The sequence below is a fragment of the Patella vulgata genome, chromosome 5 (assembly GCF_932274485.2).
Source record: "Patella vulgata chromosome 5, xgPatVulg1.2, whole genome shotgun sequence".
In the NCBI taxonomy this organism is placed as follows: Eukaryota; Metazoa; Mollusca; class Gastropoda; family Patellidae; genus Patella; species Patella vulgata.
Genome location: NC_065883.2, coordinates 43,099,653 through 43,127,193, shown reverse-complemented (window position 1 = coordinate 43,127,193; position 27,541 = coordinate 43,099,653). Strand labels below are relative to the sequence as shown.

At 35.9% G+C, this 27,541-nt stretch overlaps 1 protein-coding gene across 6 annotated transcripts in view; it reads right to left on the bottom strand.

Annotated features, from left to right (window-relative positions):
- LOC126820263 (endoplasmic reticulum lectin 1) overlaps window positions 1-27,541 on the bottom strand; it is a 190,478-nt gene that overhangs the window by 138,272 nt on the left and 24,665 nt on the right. For all 6 annotated transcript variants that reach the window (XM_056101270.1, XM_056101271.1, XM_050548109.2 and 3 more), the window contains exons 2-3: window positions 23,513-23,599; window positions 12,170-12,250 (exon numbers count right to left, since the gene is read on the bottom strand). In XM_056101270.1, coding sequence (XP_055957245.1) covers window positions 12,170-12,250; window positions 23,513-23,599 — 168 coding nt within the window. The remainder of the gene's footprint in view (window positions 1-12,169; window positions 12,251-23,512; window positions 23,600-27,541) is intronic.

Here is a 27,541-nt window from a genome sequence, read left to right as displayed (position 1 = left end):
GTGTATTAACCAATCAAATTGCTTATCTCTGCTTACCCTAACCTGAAAATTCTCATCTTCGAACTCCATCAAGGCATTCACCTAATAGACACCTATGCCAAGTGTGAGCATTCTAACTCAATTAGAATGAGCGTTATTGTGTTCCAATGTCTCGACCAATCAAATTGCTTATCGCTCCGCTTACCCTGAGCAGAAAATGCTCATTATCAAACTTAGTCAAGGTATTGATGTGATGAAACTATATACACCAAGTTCCATCACTCTCACTTAATTAGAACTAAAGTTATCGTGTCCAAAAGCATCAACCAATCAAATTGTTTATCTCTGCTTACCCTAAGCAGAAAATGCTTATCTTCGAACTCCATCATGGCATTGACCTAATAAACACCTGCACCAAGTTTGAAGATTCTAGCTCAATTAGAAGGAAAGTTATTGTGTTCCAAGGTCTCGACCTATCAAATTACTTATCGCTCTGCTTACCCTGAGAAGAAAATGCTCATTATCGAACTTAGTCAAGGTATTAACCTAATAAATACCTACACCAAGTTTGAACATTGTAGCTCAATTAGAAAGAGAGTTATTGTTTCCCAAAAAGTGTGACGGACAGACAGACAGACGAACCCATTTTAATAGTCCCCTGCTTTCTTCGAAAGGCGGGGAACAATAAAAATTGATTTCCAGCGGGTCCACAAGCTAAAAAAGCGATACTTTTGAACAAATAGGGGTCATAATCCAGAAAGTTACATTCGGATATGCACTGTTATCAAAAGGAACCAAGATCTTTGTGATATAAACATAAATTTAAAGTTTCATCTAAATCAGATGTTTAGAAATAAATAAATTCTCATTCTCATGTTAGGCCCTATCATCTAGTTTGTTATGTTTTTGGAGGTGTGATTGTGTGTGATTTGACACCTTTTACAATGAAAATTAACTGGTGAACATTCTGTATGCCTACTATTGGCATATTATTAAAATTACACTTCATTTAATCTGGACTGCTTCATGCTACAACGGATTATCTATGAAATCATCCAAACCATCATTGATGAGACTTTATAATTATTTGATTATCAGATTATTACTAAGTTAATTTTAGAATAAACTTAGCTCATCTACATTCGAGAAATGTTCGGTTTGACATTTTACATGGATTACTGCTGTGTTTTTATTATGTTTCCCCGAGTTGACCATCTGGAAATATCGTTTTACAGCAGATACATTCTAGTATTAATATTAATGCAAAATATAAGTAAATACAATTGTCTTGGGGCGGATTCCGATTTTCTCAAAGTGAATTCCGGTGTTTTAAAGAACTTTTTTATTAATGTAAAATAAAAGTAAATACGAAGGTCTAAAGTGTGAATTCAGATATTTTGTAAGTGAATTCCGGTGTTTTATAGTAATTTATTATTATTGTAAAATATTTGTGATCGAGTACGAAGGTCTGAAGTGCGAATTCCGATATTTGAAAGTGAATTCCGGTGTGTATATGTTTTCAATGTGAATTCCGGTGATTTTCGGTGTTTAAAAGTAATTTATTATTAATGTAAAATATTAGTAAATACGAAGGTCCGATATGTTGAAAGTAAATTCCGATGTTTATATGTTTTCAAAGTGAATCCCGGTGATTTAAAGTAATTTATTATTAATGTAAAATATTAGTAAACACGAAGGTCTTCAGTGCGAATTCAGATATGTTGAAAGTGAATTCCGGTGTTTATATGTTTTCAATGTGAAATATAACTAAATAGGAAGATTGTACGGGCGAATTCTGATATCTCCAAAGTGAATTCCGGTGTATGGATTTGGTCAAACAATATTGTAAGTTAAAATTAGGACTGAAATGCTGATGTTTCATGCATATAATTACTGTTTTAATAAACTATTAATCAATCTTTAATTATAATGCATTACAACGAATTGCAACGAAAGTATACATAAGTTTCTTGTCAACAAAAATCACATACACGAGTTATCTCCCGTGAACCTCCGATTTGGACAAAAACCAGTCATGCTTCTTAAACTCATACTAAATTGTTATTTTGTGTTTCCACAGTCAATATTTTTGAAGTTATTGGTTGTTATTTTGGAGTTATTGGGTAACTCGACGCAAATTGTTTTTTAGTGTTATTTTGGAGTTCGGCCTATTGGGTAATACGACGCGCCCTACTTTATCATAACCATGATGCATATATTTGAAATCAATTCCGGTAGTCTTCGCAACTTTCATAAACTTGTAGCAATAATCCATACAAAGAGAATGTATGTGAAAATTAGTTTGTAATATGAGCAGTTGCCGAGAAATGGGCAATTTTGCATGAGCTACTATTTACGCTAGTTTGCCTGTAAAAGAGTCAATTATTACTGAAATGCTGATAAAAGAGGCTTTTTGATGAATTACAAAAAGGTTCTACATATAATTGTTTTAAAACATCTCAAATTTGACGAGTTACGAGATTTTCTCCACATATGTCGAGTAATCTCCCTTTAATGGTCAAAATGTCGGATTTACAAATCATATAATTTGTAAATATTGTCATTGTATAAAGTGACAAATAACATACAATCACCACATAATAAACTATCATAACATGAGAATACTCTGAACAAAGACAATTATTTGTCAGCGGAACTTATTTAAATTGATTTCATTTATTTATTTCAAAACAAGTTACGATGTCGATGACAGAAAGTGACAATCGTCACAATTGTTCGGGATAGAAGATAATCTCAGTTTTATGACACGTATTTATTCTGTTCAAATAATAAACATCACAAACTCACAGAGCTCCCAAATCAAATAGGCCGGCTTCTAGCTGGAGGCCACGTTTTTGCAGAACGAAAATCTAATATGAATATCCGGTTACATAAAAATACCTGACGTGGACCATGCAAGTTTATTCCAAATTATGTATCTGGATACCGCACACTCCCCCCTGTTGACTTGTACTAGTCAACATACTCCTAGTATCTAAACAGAAAATTGCATAACATAATAATAATACTGATAAAAATTATACACAAGAATGAGAGTTCAGTCCAATACGCAAGTAAGAACTTAAACAAAGAGTTTGAATACACTTTCAATTTGGCATAAACAAAGAATATCTATGCAGAGCCAAATTTGAAAATAAAGTCAATCTAGGCACAGAGTTCATTTCGACAGAAACCATTCCCAAAATAGAGTCCAATCCCAAAGAGCTTCAATACAACACAAAATAGTTCCTAGATTTAAGTAAACACAATTAGATTCACAAATTGAGTTCATTCAGAAGACTGTAGTTCCCGTATCCACTGCCTTCGCAAACTATCTCCAACAACAGCAGCAGTACGTCTTATTCGATTACTATTAGAGTCACTGACAAGTACTGAACACGACGATTCTTGAGCAATTTCAGGTTCCACTTGAGTTATAGATTTACATTCCCCATCTTGATTCTCCATCTCCAATTCCTCATAAGTATTTGATGAGACTTCTAATGATACAAAAGTTGAACTGGTCTCTGAAGTGTGTTAGTCTTACCAGTTTTCGTTTGAATTTTGACAGTAGCTCCTCTAGCTTGACCATCTTTCCCTTTGATAAGCTTCTCAATTTTACCCAGTTTCCAAAATCCCCTAGGACTTTGATCATCATGAACGAGTACCAGTTCTCCAACAGATACAGATTTGTGACCTGTAGGTTTCTTTGTACGTTTGTGTGAATTCCTCAGTTCCAAAAGATATTCATTCTTCCATCTCTTCCAGAAGTGAGTAAGTACTCCTTTAACATGTTTCATCCTTCTTGTTAAATCATCTCTAGTACCCTCAGGATTGAATTCAAATTCATCATCTTGTAATCAAATGTGACGGAGTAAGTGGTTCGTCGAGATCGTCAATGGATAAGTAGGATAATGGTCTCGAATTCAAAATAGACTCTACTTCAGTTATGCAGGTTAACAGCTCATCATAGGACAGTTTGGCTTTACCAATTGTTTTCTTCAAACAGACCTTGACTGACATCACCAATCTCTCGTAGAAACCTCCCCACCAGGGTGCCTTGGCAAGGTTGAACATCCACTTGATTCTTTGACTAGAAAACAAACATTGTACAGACTTGTTCTTCATAATTGAGACTACTTCTCTTGATAATGGTTTGAAAGTTGTAGCGTTATCCGAGACTACAATAGAAGGTACTGATCTCCTAGCCGTAAATCTCTGAAAGCATCTTAAGAAGGCTTCTGGTGTAAGATTAGGTACCAATTCCAGATGCACTGCTCTAGTCACACAGCAAGTGAACAGACATATCCATACCTTACTAGAATCCTTAAGATAGAGTGGACCGATGTAATCAAGTAAATGCAGGTGCCTCCTTCACACGAAATTCAGGAAGTGGAGGTGATTCTGGTGCCTTAAATGGCTTACCACTAAATTTTCGACAGATTGTACAATCAAAGACTAGTTTCCGTATGGACTGACGTCCGCGAAGAATCCAAAACCTTGATCGGACATCTGTAAGAGTTTTTTTACTCCGCCATGATGAGACTTCCTAACTATGAGTGTAGTAAACCAATGACCCGAATCTAGCAGAATGGGAAAGGTTGATGAGTAAGGCAGTTCTGAATTCTCAAGTCTTCCACCACATCTCAATACTCCGGATTCATCGCTGAAAAGTCTGAGTTGCTGTTTCCAGGTTTCAAAGTTCTCATTAGACCTTAATGAATTTTGCACGTCCCTAATCCATAACTTCTTAGCTGAGTCAATTTCTTTACTTGTTATCTGTAACCCTTCAGATCTAACTGCTCGCGATTTGAAAGAATTGGCAAATTTTAGAACAAAGCAAGTTACTATCAAAAGTTTATCAAAGTTGCTGAAGTTTTCACAAGTAATGAGATTGTTTATGTTCTGAGTGTTAACGTTCATAAGTGGTACATAGTCTGAATTCAATCCATCTTGATGAGTTTTCTCTTTCTGAGTGACCTTTAATTCGATGAAACAATCTTCTTCAACTTCATCAAAATTCAAGTATTCTTGATTACAATCCTATGATCCTGATAACCATTTTGTCCCATTCCACCATAACTGATTTGAAGCTAATCCGCAAGGATTACTTCCCTTTGATAAAATATCTGCAGGATTTTCATGTCCAGAGCAGTGAATCCACCAAGTTGTTGCTGTGTTAGTCCGAATTTCATTTACTCAATTCTGCACGAATTGTTTCCATTCCTTATTTGGTTGCTGGATCCAGTAGAGTGCGACCTTTGAGTCTGAATAACATATTGGATCTTGAAGTTCAATGACTGGTTCAAGAGTGGATCCTATGCTGACCAACAATATAGATAACTGTGCGATTGGAGAGACCCGAGTCCTTGAGGCTATAAATCTTACATAAATGCCACTAGTCTCAACAACTCTAAGATATACAACAGCCCCATAAGCCAACATAGACCCATCGCAAAATCCCACAAGTTGACAGGAAATAATGTTCGATTTAGAATTGAAGTAACATCTTGTCAGTCTTACTGGTTCCATAAGACACAACCCATTAATTAACTTCTGCCATGTAGTAAGAACATTTCCTTCCAGAGGAGAATCCCAATCCTGCTTATTACGACAAAGTTCTTGGAACAGAAGTTTAAACTGAATAATAATCGGCGAAAGAAATCCCATAGGGTCATAGAATCTGGATGCGATACTTATGACATTCTGTTTGGTAGGTTCGACTTCTTGAGCTTGATTTGAAACATCCTGTAGATTGAGTACAACTTCATCAGAGTCACAGTCCCAACATATTCCTAATATCTTTTGCTCACCGATTAATGATCCATCTGCCTTGTTACCAAGAAAACTCTTTGTGTAAGTGTCATCTTCTTGTACTGAAGTTTTACCAGGCCCAGAATTCAATACAGTAGATTCAGTTTCATTTTGACTAATTAATTCTCTGAGTTCCCTTGAATTAGAACGAAATTTTCTCAAATTAAACCCAGCTTCAGACAATCTAAGTTTAGATTTTTTATAGATTTTAAAAGCATCATCAACATTATCTGCCCCCAAACTCAAGTCGTCCACATAAATAAGTTCATAAAGAGTTCAACAAATTCAGGGTCTTCCTTCAAGTAAGTCTCGATGTGATGCTTGACAGTTGCATTCAATAAAAATGGACTGGATGAGACTCCGAAAACAACTCTTGAAAACCTCAATACATTAACTGATGGATGTTCGTTGAAAATACTATCAATCCAGAGAAATCTTAAACAGTCTCTATCTTCCTCGGCTACATGGACCATCAAGAAAGCCTTTTCAATATCTCCCGTCAGAGCAATTGGATAAGAACGAAACCTTAAGATGATATCCAAAATCTTCTGTGACAAAACAGGTCCAGTGTATAGACAATCATTTAGAGAAGGCCCTGATGATTTCGCTGATGCATCATAGACTATTCGTAGTTTTGTTGTGGACTTGTCTCGCCGGAGTACTGCGTGATGCGGGATGTAATGAACATTTCCAACTTCTACTTTACTGAGCGTTGATGACGGCACAACTTCAACGATACCATTTTGAATCTGGTCCCTTATAACTGAGTCATATTCCATTAGGATTTCTGGAGTCTGGCGTAGACGCTTTAAGAGGTTTAATAATCTTCGATGACTTAATTCGTAATTATCAGGAAGCATTTTGTGAGGACATTTCCAAGGAAGGTTGACTGTGTAATGACGACCGTTGAAAGTTATTTTCTGTAGAAACTCTTCATAGACTGGAGTTGGCTTGATTCCTATTGATTCTAAGTCCCAGAATCTGTTTAAGTCTTCCCCCAGATTATCTCTTTCAGATGCTGATATCTTGAGTACATGAGTTGTAACCATATTACTGTTATGAATCTCCTTTCCCATGATTCCCATCGTTTGACCTGAGAGAACCCATCCTAATTTGGTATGAATGGCGATTGGTCCTTCCTCCCCCCGTTTGACTCTGCCAGTTACAAAGGCCCAATATTGATCAGATCCAATTAACATGTCGACAGTAACATCTGATTGACCGGTGACGTAATCTGCCAATTTTAAATCAGAAAGATGCTGATAAAAGTTCTTGGATTCAATTACCGCCTGATTCTGTATCGGATCACATATGAAAGGAACAACATAAGCAGTCAACTCTATTTCTCCTCCATCCACAGTTAGGATGTTAAGTTTGACAATATCAACAGTCTGGAGTGATTCTTTATCTGACCCGAAGGTTTTAATCATGACAGTTTGCTGACCAACAGAAGGTAGATTCAATCGTTTCTTAACTTGGATTGTGACGTAAGTGCGCTGACTTCCGGAGTCAAAGATGATGTGAAACTTCAATTTCAAATTAGGACAATTTGTGTTAAAAGCCGTAGCCATGGCTGTCTGAAGTAAGACTGGTGCAGCTGAACTTGTGTACAGTGTTGTGCCAGGTACATTCTTGACTGAGAAGAATGAACGGTTTGATTTCCCATGTGATAACTTGACTGATAACTCTCGGATGGGTATGACGCTTGAGGTCTTGATTCAAAATGACTGTGATTACGATTCTGACAAATACTAATGTGATGAAATCCATTACACCGATAACATCGCTTTCCTTCAGAACAGTCTCGACTGAGGTGTCCTTTCTTCAAACAGACGTAGCATCGACCAAACTTAGCTAAAATTTGTTTCCTCGCTCATACATCAGAGACTGTATTACAATTATTAGATGAATGATTAGGTGCTCTACAGTAAGTGCAATAAAGTTTAGAATTGTTCTGATTGTTGGTAAACAATGAAGTCGCTGTGCCCATATTCTTCCTGAATGGTTCATGACGTGATTGATTTCTGAATGTAGAGGCCCCTTGTGTACATGGATTTTGTTGACTGACCTAAGCACGTTCGCATGCTTCTACCTCATGTCCAAGCATTTCCAGTAGACGGTCAAATTCCCAGTCGTCATCTTTAATTTCACGACTTAATATCAAACGAAGATCATTTGGTAGCTTATTCATGAGAATGGACGTTAGGAGACTTCCATATGACATAGATGGAACACCAAGTGATTTCAAAGCTCTGACGTGTGATTCGATATGTCTAATATTTCTACCTGCCATCTCAATGTTCAGAAGAACTTCCATATGTTTGTTGATGATTAGCTGTTTATTACCGAAGCAACGTTTCAGAATGTCCACAGCTTCCTTATAATTGGCAGATGTTAAGTCGAGTCCTGCCACAGCGTCAGCAGCATGTCCTTCCAAAAGACTATTCAAGTAACTAAACTTGTCAATATCAGCTAAACTTTGATTAAGATGGATGGCCACTTCAAAAGAATCCCAAAATGTATGCCACAAACTCAGGTTGCCATCAAATTTTCTCAAGTCTATTTTAGGCAGTTTCAAATGCGTTCTGTTGACACTTTCTGCAGATAGGTTTATACCAACTGTACTTGAACTTGAAGATTGCGTTAAATTATCAGGACCAGAATTTTCCAGAACTTGGTGATCAATGTTTTCATGATGCACGACAGATTCAATGGCTGGAGAAGACGGCTTGTCCTTCTTTTCTTGCGTTTCAATTTGACCATGGTGTCGACTTAATTCACTGATTGAGAGTTCCAATTTTATAATATTTCTATGAATATATTCCACAAATTCATCCGCAGTTGCAATTTCTTCATCGATGTCGGATTCTTCAACAGTTGACATTTTTACAGAATTAATAAAGTTTATAAGGAAACAAAGTTCTATCAAAACGATTCATTTCAATTGACGAAAGGATGACATGTTCAAGACTACCAACTGACGACAGTACTGACCCAATTCTCGGCCTCCAGCTAGAACCGCAATCTTCGATACTTCCACGCGTATCCGTCTCGTCGGACCATGAGAATACTCTGAACAAAGACAATTATTTGTCAGCGGAACTTATTTAAATTGATTTCATTTATTTATTTCAAAACAAGTTACGATGTCGATGACAGAAAGTCACAATCGTCACAATTTGCAAGTATAAATAAATAAATATAGCTATAATATTAAATTGTTTATTGCACTATATATACCATAATATGTTTCATGCATATAATTACTGTTTTAATAAACTATTAATCAATCTCTAATTACAATACATTACAACGAATTGCAACGAAAGTTACATAAGTTTCTTGTCAACAAAAATCACATCACGAGTTATCTCCCGTGAACCTCTGATTTGAACAAAAACCAGTGACGCTTCTTAAACTCATACTAAATTGTTATTTTGTGTTTCCACAGTCAATATTTTTGATGTTTTTGGTTGTTATTTTGGAGTTATTGGGTAACTCGACGCAAATTGTTTTTTAGTGTTATTTTGGAGTTCGGCCTATTGGGTAATACGACGCGCCCTGTACGTTATCATAACCATGATGCATATATTTGAAATGAATTCCGGTAGTCTTTTAAATAAATATACCCACAGGGCCTTTATTTGGCCTGTGGGAATATCAAGATAGTAATTCGTTACATTATAATGTATTATAGTATACATTTAAAATAAATTAGTTTTGTGGGAGGAATCTGGGGTTTTCGAAGTGAATTCCGGTGAATTCCGGTGATTATATGTGAATTCCGGTGATTGTAAATGAATTCCGGTGAATTCGGGTGATTAGTCGGGCCCGGCGACGACAATATACAACCACATTTCAATGTGGGCATATAAAAACCAAATTAAAGACTCAAACTGTCTAATAAGTCTATATTAATAACACTTTGAGACCCCTACTACTAACTCTGGCAGTAATTATGTAAGGTACAGGGTAATTGTGTTTATTGATTCTTGGAGTATATTCAAACTGCACATAAATTTGTCCATCACATTTTATTATGCAACCAAGGTTCGACATAGGTTCGAATCCCCATTGTTACGATTTATTTGTTATAGTCTTATCCTTTGGTGCATATAAATACTATAAGAGTCTGGATGTTCTTGTATACAAACGTTAGTGTAACGATTAGTAAATCCAGTAATTTGATTGGCTAAAGTTATGCAGAAGGAAACACGCGTTTCGCCATACTCTTTAAAGAATTATAAATGCCTTATAAACTTTTACTGTTCTTATTCACACTTCAGGTAATTAATAATAATAGTCATTATATAAATTGTACATCAATTTGAAGCTCAGGTAGTCAGGAATATAATGGACATTTCATATTATGATAATCCTAGTCTTTTTATGATGTTTATTTGATGTTTTCCCGATGTAAGGAATCATAGCGCACATCAACAATTGAATAGGGGTACCGCTCATTGTCAATTGTCAGACCCCCCACGCACTTTGTTGATATTCTAAGGCAAGTGTTCATTTTCCATTTCGTTGTAATAATTCTTTATAAACCTGTTAGGTATTATATCTGTATTATAAATTATAAATGCCTATAAACTTTTGCTGTTCTTATTCACACTTCAGGTAATTAATAATAATAGTCATTATATAAATTGTACATCAATTTGAAGCTCAGGTAGTCAGGAATATAATGGTCATTTCATATTAGGATTATCCTAGTCTTTTTATGATGTTTATTTGATGTTTTCCCGATGTAAGGAATCATAGCGCACATCAACAATTGAATAGGGGTACCGCTCATTGTCAATTGTCAGACCCCCCACACACTTTGTTGATATTCTAAGGCAAGTGTTCATTTTCCATTTCCTTGTAATAATTCTCTATAAACCTGTTAGGTATGATATAGATCTGTAAGTTTGTCATGAACTATAAGATAACTTAAGTCAGCTAGTTTGTCATTATTCTGTCGAGTGTAGCTGTAGGATTGAGTTGCTATTATAAACTAAAGGGACGTAACTCCGTTATTGATCTATTTAGGTAGGAATCAGACAACACAATTTTGTAGAATGATTTATAATGGTTTTCACTATAGAACATAGGAGTAAGATGTCTTCTGTATAATATCCATTGCGTAACAATAGTCAAGACTATAACATAGTATTTGTATTTTATTATATGTTGTATTTTACATGGGGATCACGTGGCTAAGTGGGTAAGACGCTGGCTCGCTAGCCTGGAGGATCTGGTGTTCGATCCCTGCATTGGCAGAGAAAGTTCATCAAGATTTTCCGGTGTGGTTCCCCCTTGTCAGTGATGCAGGACGGAGGGCCTGACAAGGACAGCTGTCTAGTCCTTCGGATGAGACGAAAAACAGAGGTCCCATGTATATATTGGAATGCACGTAAAAGATCCCCTGGCAGTTGGAATTCGATATAAGAGTAGGTGATAGTGCCGCTGCCCAGGCAAAATTTCCCTCATAGCACATTGTATGGCGTATGCCTGTCTTCATTAGCCCAGTATAGGAGCAGAACAGTACGACGTTAAACCCCATTTCACTTCCTTTTTGTATTTTACATGTTAGAGAAGGAAACACAAGTTTTTCGCCATACTCTTTAAAGAATTATAAATACCTTATAAACTTTTGCTGTTCTTATTCACACTTCAGGTCTGGCCACAATTGAGAGTTAGTTAAGAGTGCTACAATTGTCAGATATCGTTGAAAATCAATAGGCTTCTTCGTCTCATGACCTTAAATTCTGTGTATAAATTTAAAGTCAATCAGATATTAACTTTTAGCCTCTAGATTGTCCACAAGAATTTTCAAAGTCATTAAGGGCCATAACTCTGGTAGTAATTATCGAAAATCGCTGAAAATGAATAGGCTTCTTCGTCTCATGACCTTAAACACTGTGTATAAATTTAAAGTCAATCGGATATTAACAATTTGATTGTGGACGACAGACTGACGAACGGAGAGGGGCGACGACAATATACGACCACATTTTAATATGGGAGTATAAAAACCAAATTAAAGACTCAAACTGTCTAATAAGTCTATATTAAACAAGTTTAATAACACTTTGAGACCCCTACTAATAAATCGTATTATTGGTACACATTTCATGTAAACCTGCAACATTCGATAATTACAGTACAAGTTGCTTGGACAAGACAATTGATTAACACACATGATTGGAGGGATTGAAGATGTTGATTAGGTAATTGCAGCTAATCAAATAAATGTTTTGCATTCTTATTATTATATTTAAGTAAATGGTGGAATGAACAATAGTGTTCAGCGTGATAACTACACTTTATGCAGCATAAATATTTAGTTTTGTATAATAATTAATAATTATTGAGAAGAATAACCTACTCTGTATGAACAAGCACTTTGTGTAAATAATGCCTCCATTAATTCATCTGGTGTAGGGCCATTATAATTTTTACTGTTTTCCTAAAAATAAAAACAAATAAAATTTTAGAAGAACAAATTTCTCTGAAATAATGAATTAAAATCATTTACATATATTACAAAATTTAATTTCTATATGTAATTTCATTGTTAAATTTATTATCCAGGGTAATGATATGGGGTTTGATGCTAAGCAGTGTGCTATGAGTATGATGGACATTTTTCCTAGACAGCTTATTTCATCATGTGTTCTTTTATTTGCATGACAATAGTGATTTGTGTTTTTTTGTCCCATCTGAATGACTAGATAATGTTCCTTGCCAGGCTCACCATCTTGCAGAACTAACAAGGAAAAACCATGCAGGAAAATCCTGAGGTACTTTTTCAACCAACATCAGGATCAAACCCGGAACCCTCTGGTTAATAGTGAGCCAGCATCTTACACACACCGGGCCACCGTGTCCCTAGGGAGGTAGATTGATATTAGGGATGTGACAATAACAAGTCATTTTCCTAATTCAAAATGTGTAGGGGTGTGTCTTAGCCGAATTGAGCTGAAAAATTCATTTTTTGCAAAATTTTTGACCTAGCAGTATTTTATGGGTCAGGGATTGGCCATTTTCCAAGATGAAGGCCATTTTCCAGTAAATTTTTTTTTTTTTTTCAAGATATTGTATTAGAACCACCTCGAGTGGGCCTTCTAGGGTTTTTGGGGTCAACAAACCTGAATACAATACACATGTAATTTTTCATTTTCAAAAATCCAATATGATGGAAATCCAATATGGTGGCCATTTTCCTTCACAAAATTGCAGAAAACATTATTTTTTGCAAAATTTTTGACATAGCACTATTTTTTCGGCCGGGGATTGGCCATTTTCCGGTAAATTTCAATGTTTTTTCATGATATTTTATTAGAAACACCTCGAATGGGCCTTTTAGATTGTCTTTCACGGGGTTTTGGGGGTCAAGAAACATGAATACAATATCATTTTTCATTTTCGAAATCCAACATGGTGAAAATCCAATATGGTGGCCATATACAGTATACTAAAACTAGAGTGAGCACCACTGACAAACCTGGGCTGTGAGTCTAACTTCGCGTGGCTGGATAATAACATAAAAGTGTCGGATGTCTATTAACTCATTTAAAGAAAATGATTGTCACTTCAAATGGACTATCGATAATGCAGGAATTTACAAATCTAGAAACCGAGGAGAAACTAAACAAGTGGAAGTGGACTAGATGTTCAGATGCAGTGAAGAACGTTAAAAAGCTAGAGAAGGACTTTGTTGCCACAGTGAAAGTCGCAAGGCAATTGGCACTAAAAAGAGATGGATAGAGAACAAGCTAAAAAGAAAGTGATTTTTCCTACAATCAAGGGCCATAATTCATGAAGTTACAATTTGATATGCGCAAATATCGAAAGGAAGCAAGATCGTTGGGTTATAAACATGCATTTCAAGTTTCATCAAAATCGGATTAAAATTGTGACCTCTACAGGGTCCACAACCTTGATATACCATATTTTTATACCTTTCCCGTACAAGCGGTGGCCATTTTGTCCGCCAGTTTTGGTTTGATTTTCACGAAATTCGAACTCACCCTTCATTACGGTGTAACGGTGATATAATCAAAAGTTTTTTTAAATCGGATAATAATTGTGACCTCCAGAGGGACCACAAGCTAAAAAAGGCGATTTTGCGTACAATTAGGGGCCATAATTCAGGAAGTTACTATCCGATATTCGTAAATATTGAAAGGAACCATGATCTTTAGGTTATAAACATGCATTTCAAGTTTCATCCAAATCGAATTAAAATTGTGAGCTATACAGGGTCCACAACCTTGATTTACCATATTTTGACACTATTCGCGTACAAACGGCGGCCATTTTGTGAGGCAATTTTGGTCCGATTTTCTAGAAACTGATACTCAATCTTCTTTAGGGTGTAACGGTGATATAATAATACAGTTTTTTAAATCGGATAAAAATTATGCCCTCTATAGTGTCCACAAGCTAAAAACGCGATTTTACGTACAATCAGGGACCATAATTCAGGAAGTTACGGTCCGATATGCGCGAATATCGAAAGGAACTGAGATCTTTGGGTTATAAACTTACATTTCAAGTTTCAACAAAATCAGATAAAAATTGTGACCTCTATAGGGTCCACAAGCTAAAAACGTGATTTTTTCGTACAAACAGGGGCCATAATCCATGAAGTTTCGATCCGATACATTCCAATATCGAAAGCAGCCAAGATCTTTTGGGGATAAACCTATGTTTTAAGTTTCGTCAAAATCGGACAAGAAATGTGACCTGTAGAGAGTCCACAAACAAATTGTGGATGGACGAATGGACGTCCGGACGGACAGGGGCGACAACAATATACGTCCACATGAAAATGTGGGCGTATAAAAAAAAAAATGCTCAAGAATGCTTGAGGTTTTAGCATCGTGTAAGGGACATGGTGGTCCAATTACTGTGTCAATTATCAGAATGCTCAACAAATTGAGTGAAAAACAAATCCTGCTGGAAATAAAATACTTAAGAATAACTTGCGCACCAGGGCCCTGTTTCACAAAAACTTCAACTAAAATCACTAAAATAGATTTTAAGCATAAACGCTTCAGAACTGAAAACTGTTGCCAGGTTGAACTAACCGTTACAATACCAATGAGGAGAGTTTCATACGTTGTAACAATGTCTGCACATGGTCAGATAGTCGTAAAGAGATGAAATAAATAAGTTTATTGCGTTTTATTCGTTTTGAAATGTATCAGTTGGTTGGCCTTGAACTTGCATGTCACTTTCGTGACCTTGGCATTTGATTTACTTGCAGGCTTCAATGGAAATAATGCGTATCGATAATCTAAATCGCTTGAATTTCGTAGTTTTGTGGTATTTTGGATAACAGAAACTATTGAGAATTGTCACAAACATGTGATATTTCTGACTCAAAGGATTAATCTAGACTAAAGTATTGTCGAATTTTAAAAGTATTTAAGAACTTTTAAACTAATACACGAAATAACCAATGTTCCAATGCCTAGATTTGAAATTTCAGTCCCAGTCCCAGTGCCACACTCCTTATTGGATAATGCCTATCTATCTTACTAAATTAAAATGATTTTTTCCCAATATATAACATACCCTTGGCTCCTATATAAATCATCATAACCCCAAAACCATAAATACTTTGCATATGGCGTATCTAGTATTATAGGACTGACAGGGTTTCGATTCCCCGGTTGTACATGACAGGGAGTAGGGTTGCCCGTCCAACCTCGTGGGTTTTCTCCGGGTCCTCCAGTTTCCTGCCACTACTAAAGACCCAGTAAGCGAATTATTCAAATAAAATAAAAACCATGTGTTAGTCCCGAAATGACATAGTTTGTGTCTAGTGGACGTTAACTTTCTCTCTAGAGCGAATTATTCAAATAAAATTAAACCATATGTTAGTCCCGAAATGACATAGTTTGTGTCTAGTGTTCTTGGGGTTTTAATTTGGGCGTCATCTAATTGCTTATATTGCCTTACAATAAAATAGACGGATGGGCCGCAGCTATATTTCCCATGCAATGAAAAGAAATTGAATGGAAATTATTTTTGTGAATGATAGTATATTTAAATTATATAACCCGGGCCATTGGCAATATTATCATCTATATGCCGCAATAGATCTCACAACGTAGCTCTAATCAATGTTTGTTAATGTCATGATCTTAAGTTAGGAGAGGGTGACGGCTGTCCTAAGTTAAAATTGATTTTAGTTAAAATTGTCCCTAAAAAAGTTTTGTGAAACGCCACTATTTTAAGTTAAACATACATTATGCAAGAGCTAAATCTGATTATTGCAAGTCTTTATTTAGGCTTCAGATGTCATAGAAATTATAAATTAGATCTTTATTTACACAACATGCACAAAATCAACTCTGTAGACCCACGGATGGCTTGGATTCAGCTTGGATTTAAACAGGGTTTCATTGATTGATTAAATTTTTAAATGGCGTCATAAGTACTGTTACGTTGACGTTATACTCCCGGAAATTTTAGATCAAGGCTAAATGATAGAGTGTACGAAGCGAGGCCGCTATTGAGCGAGGCCACATGTCAGTCAATTTGATTGAAAGTTCGATATATGAGAGTTTGGATGTCGGTATTATACGCTCTTTTGTTACTTGCGTTTACAGAAAAATTATGGAAATAGCTAACATCACCCCAGTTGAATTGCAGCCCCATTGGATCACTGTTTTCTATTTGTCTGCTTCGGGAGTTACGTAGGCCTACCAGTTACAGTACAAGAGTACAAGCAGGCTAATAACAATGTAGGCTATAATTATGCCTCATTGATTTGGTCCATTCCTTTCAAACTTTTGCTTCTTATCTATATATTAAAAGTCTTATTTTTAATTTGTAGTAAAAATAAATGTGATAAGAATTGAATTGCAACCCTGTCTCAAACCACATAGGCTAACGGTACCACATCCATTGAAAACATTACTTGATAATCGAGATTATGTAGGTGGAGTTAACCCCTGTCAATCAAACTATCGGCCATTCTCGGAGACGGTGAAGAGAGAGTTGACTCTAGTCAAAAATTACAATGGTGATAACTTTGTTCAGAATAAAGTAATTTGACTGAAATTTTCAAAATATTCTTCTTTCATCATCTATTTTTGAACTGTTAAAGTTACAATTTCATATTTTTAAGTTATATTTTTAAAATGTATTAAAATAAAGCCCTAAAATAGATGGTATCTATAAACAGTCCTACCTTGTTAAAGAATAATCTATTAATCCTATAATTCACTATTGCCAGTTGAGAAATTGGCAAAAATATCATTTTCAACTTCAAATTCAATCGTTTGAAGACAGCCATTCCATGGTGGGAATAGGAAAACAAGGGAGGTAATTGGGGGTAATTGTGTTATTATTTCCAGTGTGAAGATTTTTAAGTGTGAGAAAGATAACCTATGATCGTATAATTGTGAGTTGACAACCTATTGAGCAAAAGACATAGAAATAATTATGTTTTGACTTTCTTAGAAAATATGAAATTGTAACTTTAAAACAAGAATGGCCAACTCTCTATTAAAATCTCCCATAATGTATCTTTTAAGATACAATTTTAATTTACAATATTATTTTAGTGGATTTTATCTAAAATGCTTAAAATCGTTTTGTGAAACGCATCAATCTAAATTTAGGATGGAATTTTAATTTAAGACGATTTTAAGGAGATTTAAGATTTTGTGAAACATGGCCCAGATATTCTTTAAAACACTGAACGGTACATACAGATATGAAAACTTTAAGATGAACGAATTGAAACAGGCCATGATAGGATGTGGTAAAACCAGAAACTAATCTTATTAGAGATGTGGATACTTTACTATAACTAGTGCTCTCCTAGATATGTCTATTGTACATTCTGACCTAGGTAACACTCTTTGAATATGCTTCACTATGTAGTACGTATACCAAAAAGTATATTATTGATAAATACAAAAGATAGGTTTTCAGGCAACAAAACATACGCCCACAGCAAGCATCTAAATCGTCCAGGCAGTCAACAAGAGTTGTCGCATATTTTTACTTTATTTGGTAATGAAACATTTATAATACATTAAAATCTGATTACCGGTAAGAGTAACAACTTATTTAGTAATTATCAAAAAACTATTAGAATTTTTTGGGTTTTTATAAAGTTCTGCCCCATGCTAACGTTTAGTATACGAAACTTTTAAAGATGGGTTCCCGCGTACAAACTGGGTGATTTAATGGTATATATGGACTAAAAACATATTCAAACTAATTAATTTGTCATAACTTTGCTTCAAATCCTTTTCAAACATTTTAATTGCGAAGGAATGTCCTGCTATAAAAATTTGATCAAACCAGGTCATGTTTACGTCGCGTGACTTACCTCTCTTGGAAGTCAGTGGAGAATTCATTGCATACATAAGACAATGTTGTCTTTAATCGCTTACTATTTATTACAAAAATCAAATCCTAATTAAATTCTCGGATTATCCACTACCTGCGTCTTTTTCCGTCATTTTTATCTCAGAAAGTGTTTTACGTCTAACTCTTCATAAAGTTTATCAACTTGAACATCAACCGCTCAATGTTCGCGTATGACCTTTGACATTACGCGTGCAGAAATTCTTAATCGTCGAGCTGTTGATTAGGGGAACCCTTACATTTTTGTCCTGTATACGCTCCATGAGTGTTTTTCGGGGAATCCAGTATTTTTCTAGTAAGATTGGATATCTCTACTCATATATAACAAAAGTACCATAATTTTATTGGAAATAACCATGGGCGCAGATCCCAGTGGGGACACCGGGACGCATCCCCACCCATATTTTTAGTGGTGGGGACATGATATACTGTGTCCCGAAATATGAGCAAAAAACCCACAACACGTGGCTAAGAAGTTCACGCTCGGAATGAGAATGAAACTGGATGTCCACGCCTTCTCACATGGTTTTGGAGTGACGTAAATAATTAAAATAGTCCATAGGGATTATAATAATAATATATGTATATCATGTAGGTGTGCATATCTGACACGCTGGGTATTGAAGGGTTAAGGAATAACTGAGATTTTGTTTTTATCTGGTATACTGGATGATAAATCACCTAACTAAATGATTTAGTTTGTATATCAGGGGAACCCTTCATTGCTAGATTTGCTGTCATACTAGATAAACGTATTTTTAAAGACTGGTTTCTATCTCTCTCTGTGGAATATAGGCAATTAAATCTAAAATTTAAGACTCGAAGCCTCTATTTTTTGGAGTACAGTAAGCTGAGCCAAGAATCGTGAACTTATTATTACATGTAAGTGATTTTTTTTTTTTTTTTGCTGTTTTGAAGATGGTTTAGAAATTTAGGAAATTTATCGGAAAAGACATTTTCTAAAACATGTTATGGGCCGTCCAGAAAGAAGACAAAGGGAAAAGAAACGGGCAGCGTGGATATAAGTGTACTGTTCTTTAGCTTTAAATATATTAAACACTTTATTGGAATTTTTTTTCGATTAAAAAATTGCTCCCTGAACTATTTTGTCATTGGCAAAAACCCCTCAGAGTAAAAGCCCCCCCCCCCCCCCCGGCCAACCTCTAGCAGCTCACACCAGCGGTGTTCGGTTATATTTCGTATCATTTAGAGCGTTTTAGAGCGTCTGGTTTTCAAAACCAGTGGCTGCCAGGCAGGATACGCCCACATTTTCGAGAGATGGATAGAGAACAAGCTAAAAGAAAGTGATTTTTCCTACAATCAAGGACCATAATTCAGGAAATTCCAATTCGATATGCGCAAATATCGAAAGGAACCGAGATCTTTATTATAAACTTACATTTCAAGTTTCAACAAAATCGGATTAAAATTGTGACCTCTATAGGGTCCACAACCTTGATATACCATATTTTTACGCTATTTGAGAACGAACTCTGGCTATTTTGTCAGTCAATTTTGGGCCGATTTTCACGAAATTCGAACTCAGCCGTCCTTAGGGTGTAACGGTGATATAATAATACTTTTTTAAATCGGATAAAAATTATGACCTCTATAGGGTCCACAAGCTAAAAACGCGATTTTTCGTACAATCAGGGGCCATAATTAGGAAGTTACGGTCCGATATGCGCAAAGATCGAAAGGAACCGAGATCTTTGGGTTATAAACTTACATTTCAAGTTTCAAAAAAATCGGATAAAAATTGTGACCTCTATAGGGTCCACAAGTTTAAAAAAAATCGGATTAAAATTGTGACCTCTATAGGGTCCACAACCTTGATATACCATATTTTTACGCTATTTGAGAACGAACTCTGGCTATTTTGTCAGTCAATTTTGGGCCGATTTTCACGAAATTCGAACTCAGCCGTCCTTAGGGTGTAACGGTGATATAATAATACTTTTTTAAATCGGATAAAAATTATGACCTCTATAGGGTCCACAAGCTAAAAACGCGATTTTTCGTACAATCAGGGTCCATAATTAGGAAGTTACGGTCCGATATGCGCAAAGATCGAAAGGAACCGAGATCTTTGGGTTATAAACTTACATTTCAAGTTTCAAAAAAATCGGATAAAAATTGTGACCTCTATAGGGTCCACAAGTTTAAAAAAAATTGGATAAAAATTGTGACCTCTATAGGGTCCACAACCTTGATATACCATATTTTTACGCTATTTGAGAACGAACGGCGGCCATTTTGTCTGTCAATTTTGGGTCGATTTTCATGAAATTCGAACTCAACCTTCCTTAGGGTGTAACGGTGATATAATAATACGTTTTTTTTTAAATCGGATAAAAATTATGACCTCTATAGGGTCAACAAGCTAAAAACGCGATTTTTGGTACAATCAGGGGCCATAATTCAGGAAGTTACAGTCCGATATGCACGAATATCGAAAGGAACCGAGATCTTTGGGTTATAAACTTACATTTCAAGTTTCAACAAAATTGGATAAAAATTGTGACCCCTATAGGGTCCACAACCTTGATATACCATATTCTTACGCTATTTGGGAACGAACGGCGGCCATTTTGTTTGTCTATCATTTTTGGGCCGATTTTCACGAAATTCGAACTCAGTCATCCTTAGGGTGTAACGGTGATATAATAGAACGTTTTTTTAAATCGGATAAAAATTATGACCTCTATAGGGTTCACAAGCTAAAAACGTGATTTTTCGTACAATCAGGGGCCATAATTCAGGAAGTTACGGTCCGATATGCACGAATATCGAAAGGAACCGAGATCTTTGGGTTATAAACTTACATTTCAAGTTTCAACAAAATCGGATAAAAATTGTGACGTCCGGACGGACAGGGGCGCGGCATAATATGTCCACATGAAAATGTGGGCGTATAAAAATTCGGGGGAGGAATCCCCCAACCCCCCTCTTTACCAATAGTCGCCCGCGCATGGACTGTCCCCACCACTAATTTTTGGCGATCTGCGCCCCTGGAAATAACCACCCGATAAATACATTTCTGGGAACCCATATTTAATATCATGGATTTAGCTGTTCAAGTCATAAAGATTCATTGAAAATCAATATACTTGTTCGTCTCAAGACCTTATACTCTGTGTATCAATCTGAAGTCAATCGGATGATAACTTTAGTCTCTAGAGCATCACAAGATTTTTCAAAGTGATCAAGGGCCATAACTTTGGCAGTAATTATCGGAAATCACTGAAAATCGATAGTCTTCTGCGTCTCATGACCTTAAACACTGTGTATATATTTAAAGTCAATCGGATATTAAACATGCATTATGCAAGAGCTAAATCTGCCTATTGCAGGTCTTTCTTTAGGCCTGAAATGTTTTCTAAAGTATTAATTAGACATTAATTAACTGACCCAGGCCTTAATCAACTCTCGATGGCATCAGATTTCTCCGATATTAAATAGATTAGAATGGTTCAGCGATACTTTGATTTAATCAAATATGGAGGACCGAGATTTAGCTTCGATCAACCAGTATGGTGGTTGAAATTATTGCATACGTCTGTCAAACCTTCAAAGGCTAATATCTTCGCTTGCAATAGAGTAATTTGAATGAAATTTGCAAATTATTCATTTTACATCATCTACTTTCGAACTATTATAGCAAGAATGGCTAGTTCTTTATCCAAATCTTACATAATGTATCTTTAACTTTAGCCTCTAGAGCGTCCACAAGAACTTTTGAAGTGATCAAGGGCTATAACTCTGGTAGTAATTATTAGAAATCGCTGAAAATCAATAGGCTTCTTTGTCTCATGACCTTAAACACTGTGTATAAATTTAAAGTCAATCGGATATTAACTTTAGCCTCTAGAGAGTCCACGCAGTTGTGGACGCTGGATTGACGGACAGACGGACGGGGGCGATGACAATATACGACCACATTTCAATGTGGGGGTATAAAAATGAACATTTGAAAATTTGGTTCAGAAATTGTTGTTGAAAACATTTTGTTGTTGAAAACATTTTTTGAAATCTTTTAGAAAATAACGAAATGAAATGAAATGAAATGGGGTTTAACGTCCTACTGTTTTTCTCCGAACTGGGCTAATGAAGATGGGCATACGCCATACAGTGTGCTATGAGGGAAATTTTAGAAAATAACCATTTGTAAATAAATTAGAAATAAATAAATCTGCCATATTGGATCAATATATTTATACTCTTTCGGTTATTTCTTTAAACAAAATTGGATCATTGAAATTGGTAAAATATATTGTATCCACTCTTGTCGACACCGATAACACTATGAAGGACATATTACACTGCATATGAAATCTAATCTAATACTCAATGAAAAAAATGTTTTCCACCATTTGTTTTTAAGGATAATGGTCGCCATATTGGATTTTCGAAAATGAAAAATAATATTGTATTCATGTTTGTCAACCCCCAAAACCCTGGAAAGGGAACCCTAGAAGGCCTATTCAAAATGTTTCTAATACAATATTGTGAAAGACCAGTGGCTGCCAGGCAGGATACGCCCACATTTTCGAGAGATGGATAGAGAACAAGCTAACAAGAAAGTGATTTTTCCTACTATCAAGGGCCATAATTCAGGAAATTCCAATCCAATATGCACGAATATCGAAAGGAACCAAGATCTTTGTGTTATAAACTTACATTTCAAGTTTCAACAAAATCGGATAAAAATTGTGACCTCTATAGGGTCCACAACCTTGATACACCATATTTTTACACTATTTGAGAAGGAACGGCGGCCATTTTGTCTGTCAATTTTGGGCCGATTTTCACGAAATTCGAACTCAGTCGTCCTTATGGTGTAACGGTGATATAATAATACGTTTCTTTATATCGGATAAAAATTTTGACCTCTATAGGGTCCACAAGCTAAAAACGCGATTTTTCGTACAATCAGGGGCCATAATTCAGGAAGTTACGGTCCGATATGCGCGAATATCAAAAGGAACCGAGATCTTTTGGAGATACACCTATATTTCAAGTTTCGTTAAAATCGGATAAGAATTGTGACCTGTAGAGTGTCCACAAACAAATTGTGAACGGACGGACAGGGGCGACGGCATAATACGTCCACATGAAAATGTGGGCGTATAAAAATCAAAATTTATTGGAAAATGGTCGCCATCGTGGGAAATGGCCGCCGATCCACAACCCCAAAAATAGTGCTAGGTCAAAAATTTTGCAAAGAATTAATTTTTCAGCTAAATTTGCCTAGGAAAAAACCCTGCACATCATTTCGATATATTTTATCCCGTCCCTATTGATATGTTAATGGGTCTGAAAAGCACATAACCTGTCTTTTTTCTTCTGATTCTGGCAAAATGCACTGATACTTTTCTTCATCCTTTGTCATAACAACAATGGAGCCATCCAGTTTTTTCTGAAAAAATAAAATGTAATGACTAATATGCCATCAGCGAATCCTATTGAATATCTATACCGGTGTCCGATAGTCATTACAAATGTTATAAATATTTTATCCTAATTTCTCACTTAAAGTAAGGAATCATTATGCTATAAATAGTTCAAAGATAGGTTGCCAGGCAACGAAACATACGCCCACAGCAGCTAAATCGTCCGGGCAGTCAACAAGAGTTGTCGCATATTTTTACTTTTTTCGGTAATGAAGCATTTATAATACACTAAAATCTGATTAAGAGCAACAAATCAGAAAACCATTAGAATTTGTTTGGTTTTTATAAAGTTCTGCCCCATGCTAACGTTTTGTATACAAAACTTTTAATACTGTATCATGGATTTAGCTGTTCCAAGTCATAAAAATTCATTGAAAATCAATATACTTGTTCGCCTCAAGATCTTAAACTCTGTGTATCAATCCGAAGTCAATAGGATATTAACTTTGGCCTCTAGAGCGTCCACAAGATTTTTCAAAGTGACCAAGGGCCATAACTATAGGCTTCTTCGTCTTATGACCTTAAACACTGTGTATAAATTTAAAGTCAATCGGATATTAACTTTGGCCTCTAGAGCGTCCACAAGATTTTTTGAAGTGATCAAGGGCCATAACTCTGGCAGTAATTATGGGAAATCGCTGAAAATCAATAGACTTCTTCGTCTCATGACCTTAAACACTGTGTATAAATTTAAAGTCAATCGGATATTAACTTTGGCCTCTAGAGCGTCCACAAGATTTTTTGAAGTGATCAAGGGCCATAACTCTGGCAGTAATTATCGGAAATCGCTGGAAATCAATAGGCTTCTTCGTCTCATGACCTTAAACACTGTGTATAAATTTAAAGTCAATCGGATATTAACTTTGGCCTCTAGAGCGTCCACAAGATTTTTTGAAGTGATCAAGGGCCATAACTCTGGCAGTAATTATCGGAAATCGCTGAAAATCAATAGGCTTCTTCGTCTCATGGCCTTAAACACTGTATATAAATTTAAAGTCAATCGGATATTAACTTTAGCCTCTAGAGCGTCCACAAGCAATTGTGGATGCCGGACGGACGGCCGGACGGATGGCCGGACGGGGGCGAAGACAATATACGACCATATTTCAATGTGGGCGTATAAAAATAGATAATGAAAAATGAATGTAGTGAAAAATTCAGTCAATGACTTTAATCTGAGCGAAGTTATGAATGTTTGAAGTCTTGACAAGAAATAAATTGCTAATTTTTGGCAGAAGTGCCTACAAATCATATTCTCAATTGCTTAGATACAAATGTATTGTATGCTAAAGAACACTACACTATGCTTCCAGTACTGAATTATTATGAAAAGTTCCTCTCATGATTTGATTTTTACTACCAGTACTTCAGTCCAATCTATGGAAAAAATACACTGATCCAGTAATGTTATCCATAGACTGGAGGCCGGTCACAAATCTCCTTTAGATCATTGAACAATGATATGCTAAACATCGCTGGGGTTCAGACATTAACCAGCGGCTGCCAGGCAGGATACGCCCACATCTTGAGAAATGGATAGAGAACAAGCTAAAAAGAAAGTGATTTTTTCCTACAATCAAGGGCCATAATTCGGGAAATTACAATTCGATATGCGCAAATAATTGTGTACAAGGGGCGGCCATTTTTATTTCGATTTTCCCGAAATTCGAATTCAACCTTCGTTATGGTGGAATGGTGAAATATTTAAACGTTGAAATAAATTGAAATAAAAAAATTGTGACCTCTAGATAATCCGCAAGCTAAAAAAGATCTTAGTGTGTAATAATGATATATTCATGTTATTTTTTAAATAGGATAACCAGCGGCTGCAAGGCAGAATACGCTCACATTTTCGAGAGATGGATAGAGAACAAGCTAAAAAGAAAGTGATTTTTTCCTACAATCAAGGGCCATAATTCGGGAAATTACAATTCGATATGCGCAAATAATTGTGTACAAGGGGCGGCCATTTTTATTTCGATTTTCCCGAAATTCGAATTCAACCTTCGTTATGGTGGAATGGTGAAATATTTAAACGTTGAAATAAATTGAAATAAAAAAATTGTGACCTCTAGATAATCCGCAAGCTAAAAAAGATCTTAGTGTGTAATAATGATATATTCATGTTATTTTTTAAATAGGATAACCAGCGGCTGCAAGGCAGAATACGCTCACATTTTCGAGAGATGGATAGAGAACAAGCTAAAAATAGATATTTCCAACAATCAAGGGCCATAATTCAGGAAGTTACAATCCGATATGCGCAAATATCGAAAGGAACCAAGATCTTTGGGTTATAAACATGCATTTCAAGTTTCATCAAAATCAGATTAAAATTGTGACCTCTACAGGGTCCACAACCTTGATAACCATATTTTTACACTATTCGCGTAGAACAGCATCTATTTTGTCCAACAGTTTTGGTCCAATTTTCACGAAATTTGAACTCAACCTCCATTACGGTGTAACGGTGATATATTCAAACGGTTTTTAAAATTGGATAATAACTGTGACCTTTAGAGGGACCACAAGCTAAACCAGCGGCTGCCAGGCAGGATACGCCCACATTTTCGAGAGATGGATAGAGAACAAGCTAAGAAGAAAGTGATTTTTCCTACAATCAAGGGCCATAATTCAGGAAATTATCATTCGATATGCGCAAATATCGAAAGGAACCAAGATCTTTGTGTTATAAACTTCCATTTCAAGTTTCAACAAAATCGGATAAAAATTGTGACTTCTATAGGGTTCACAACTTTGATATACCCTATTTTTACGCTATTTGAGAACGAAGGGCGGCCATTTTATCTGTCAGTTTTGGGCCGATTTTCACGAAATTCGAACTCAGTCGTGCTTAGGGTGTAACAGTGATATAACAATACGGTTTTTTAAATCGGATAAAAATTATGACCTCTATAGGGTCCACAAGCTAAAAACGCGATTTTTCGTACAATCAGGGGCCATAATTCAGGAGGTTACGGTCCGATATGCGCGAATATCGAAAGGAACCAAGATCTTTGGGTTGTAAACTTACATTTCAAGTTTCAACAAAATCGGATAAAAATTGTGACCTCTATAGGGTCCACAAGCCAAAAACGTGATTTTTCGTACAAACAGGGGCCATAATCCATGAAGTTTCGATCCGATACATGCCAATATCGAAAGCAGCCGAGATCTTTTGGAGATACACCTATATTTCAAGTTTCGTTAAAATCAGATAAGAATTGTGACCTGTAGAGTGTCCACAAACAAATTGTGGACGGTCGGACGGACGGACAGGGGCGACGGCATAATACGTCCACATGAAAATGTGGGTGTATAAAAAGGCTATTTTTCGTATAATCAGCGGCCATAATTCAAGACGTTACAATCCGATATGTGCAAATATCGAAAGAAACCAAGATATTTGAGTTATAAACATGCATTTTAAGTTTCATCAAAATCGGATTAAAATTGTGACCTCTAAAGGGTCCACAACCTTGAAATACCATAGTTTTACACTATTCGCGTACAAACTGCAGCCGTTTTGTTCGGCAATTTTGATTCATTGTTCACGAAATTTGAACTCAACCTTCCATACATTGTAACGGTGATATAATCAAATGTTTTTTTAAATCTGGTAATAATTGTGACCTCAAGAGGGACCACAAGCTAATAAAGGTGATTTTTCGTACAGTCAGGGGTCATAATTCAGGAAGTTACGAACTGATATGTGCAAATATCGAAAGGAGAGAGAGAGAGAGAAATGGGGTTTAACGTCCACTCGACACAAACTAGGTCATTTCGGGACTAACATATGGTTTTTTTTAATTTTATTTCAATAATTTGCTTGCGCATAGGGGTCTTTAGCAGTGGGAGGAAACCGGAGGACCAGGAGAAAACCCACGAGGTTGGACAGGCGACCCTAC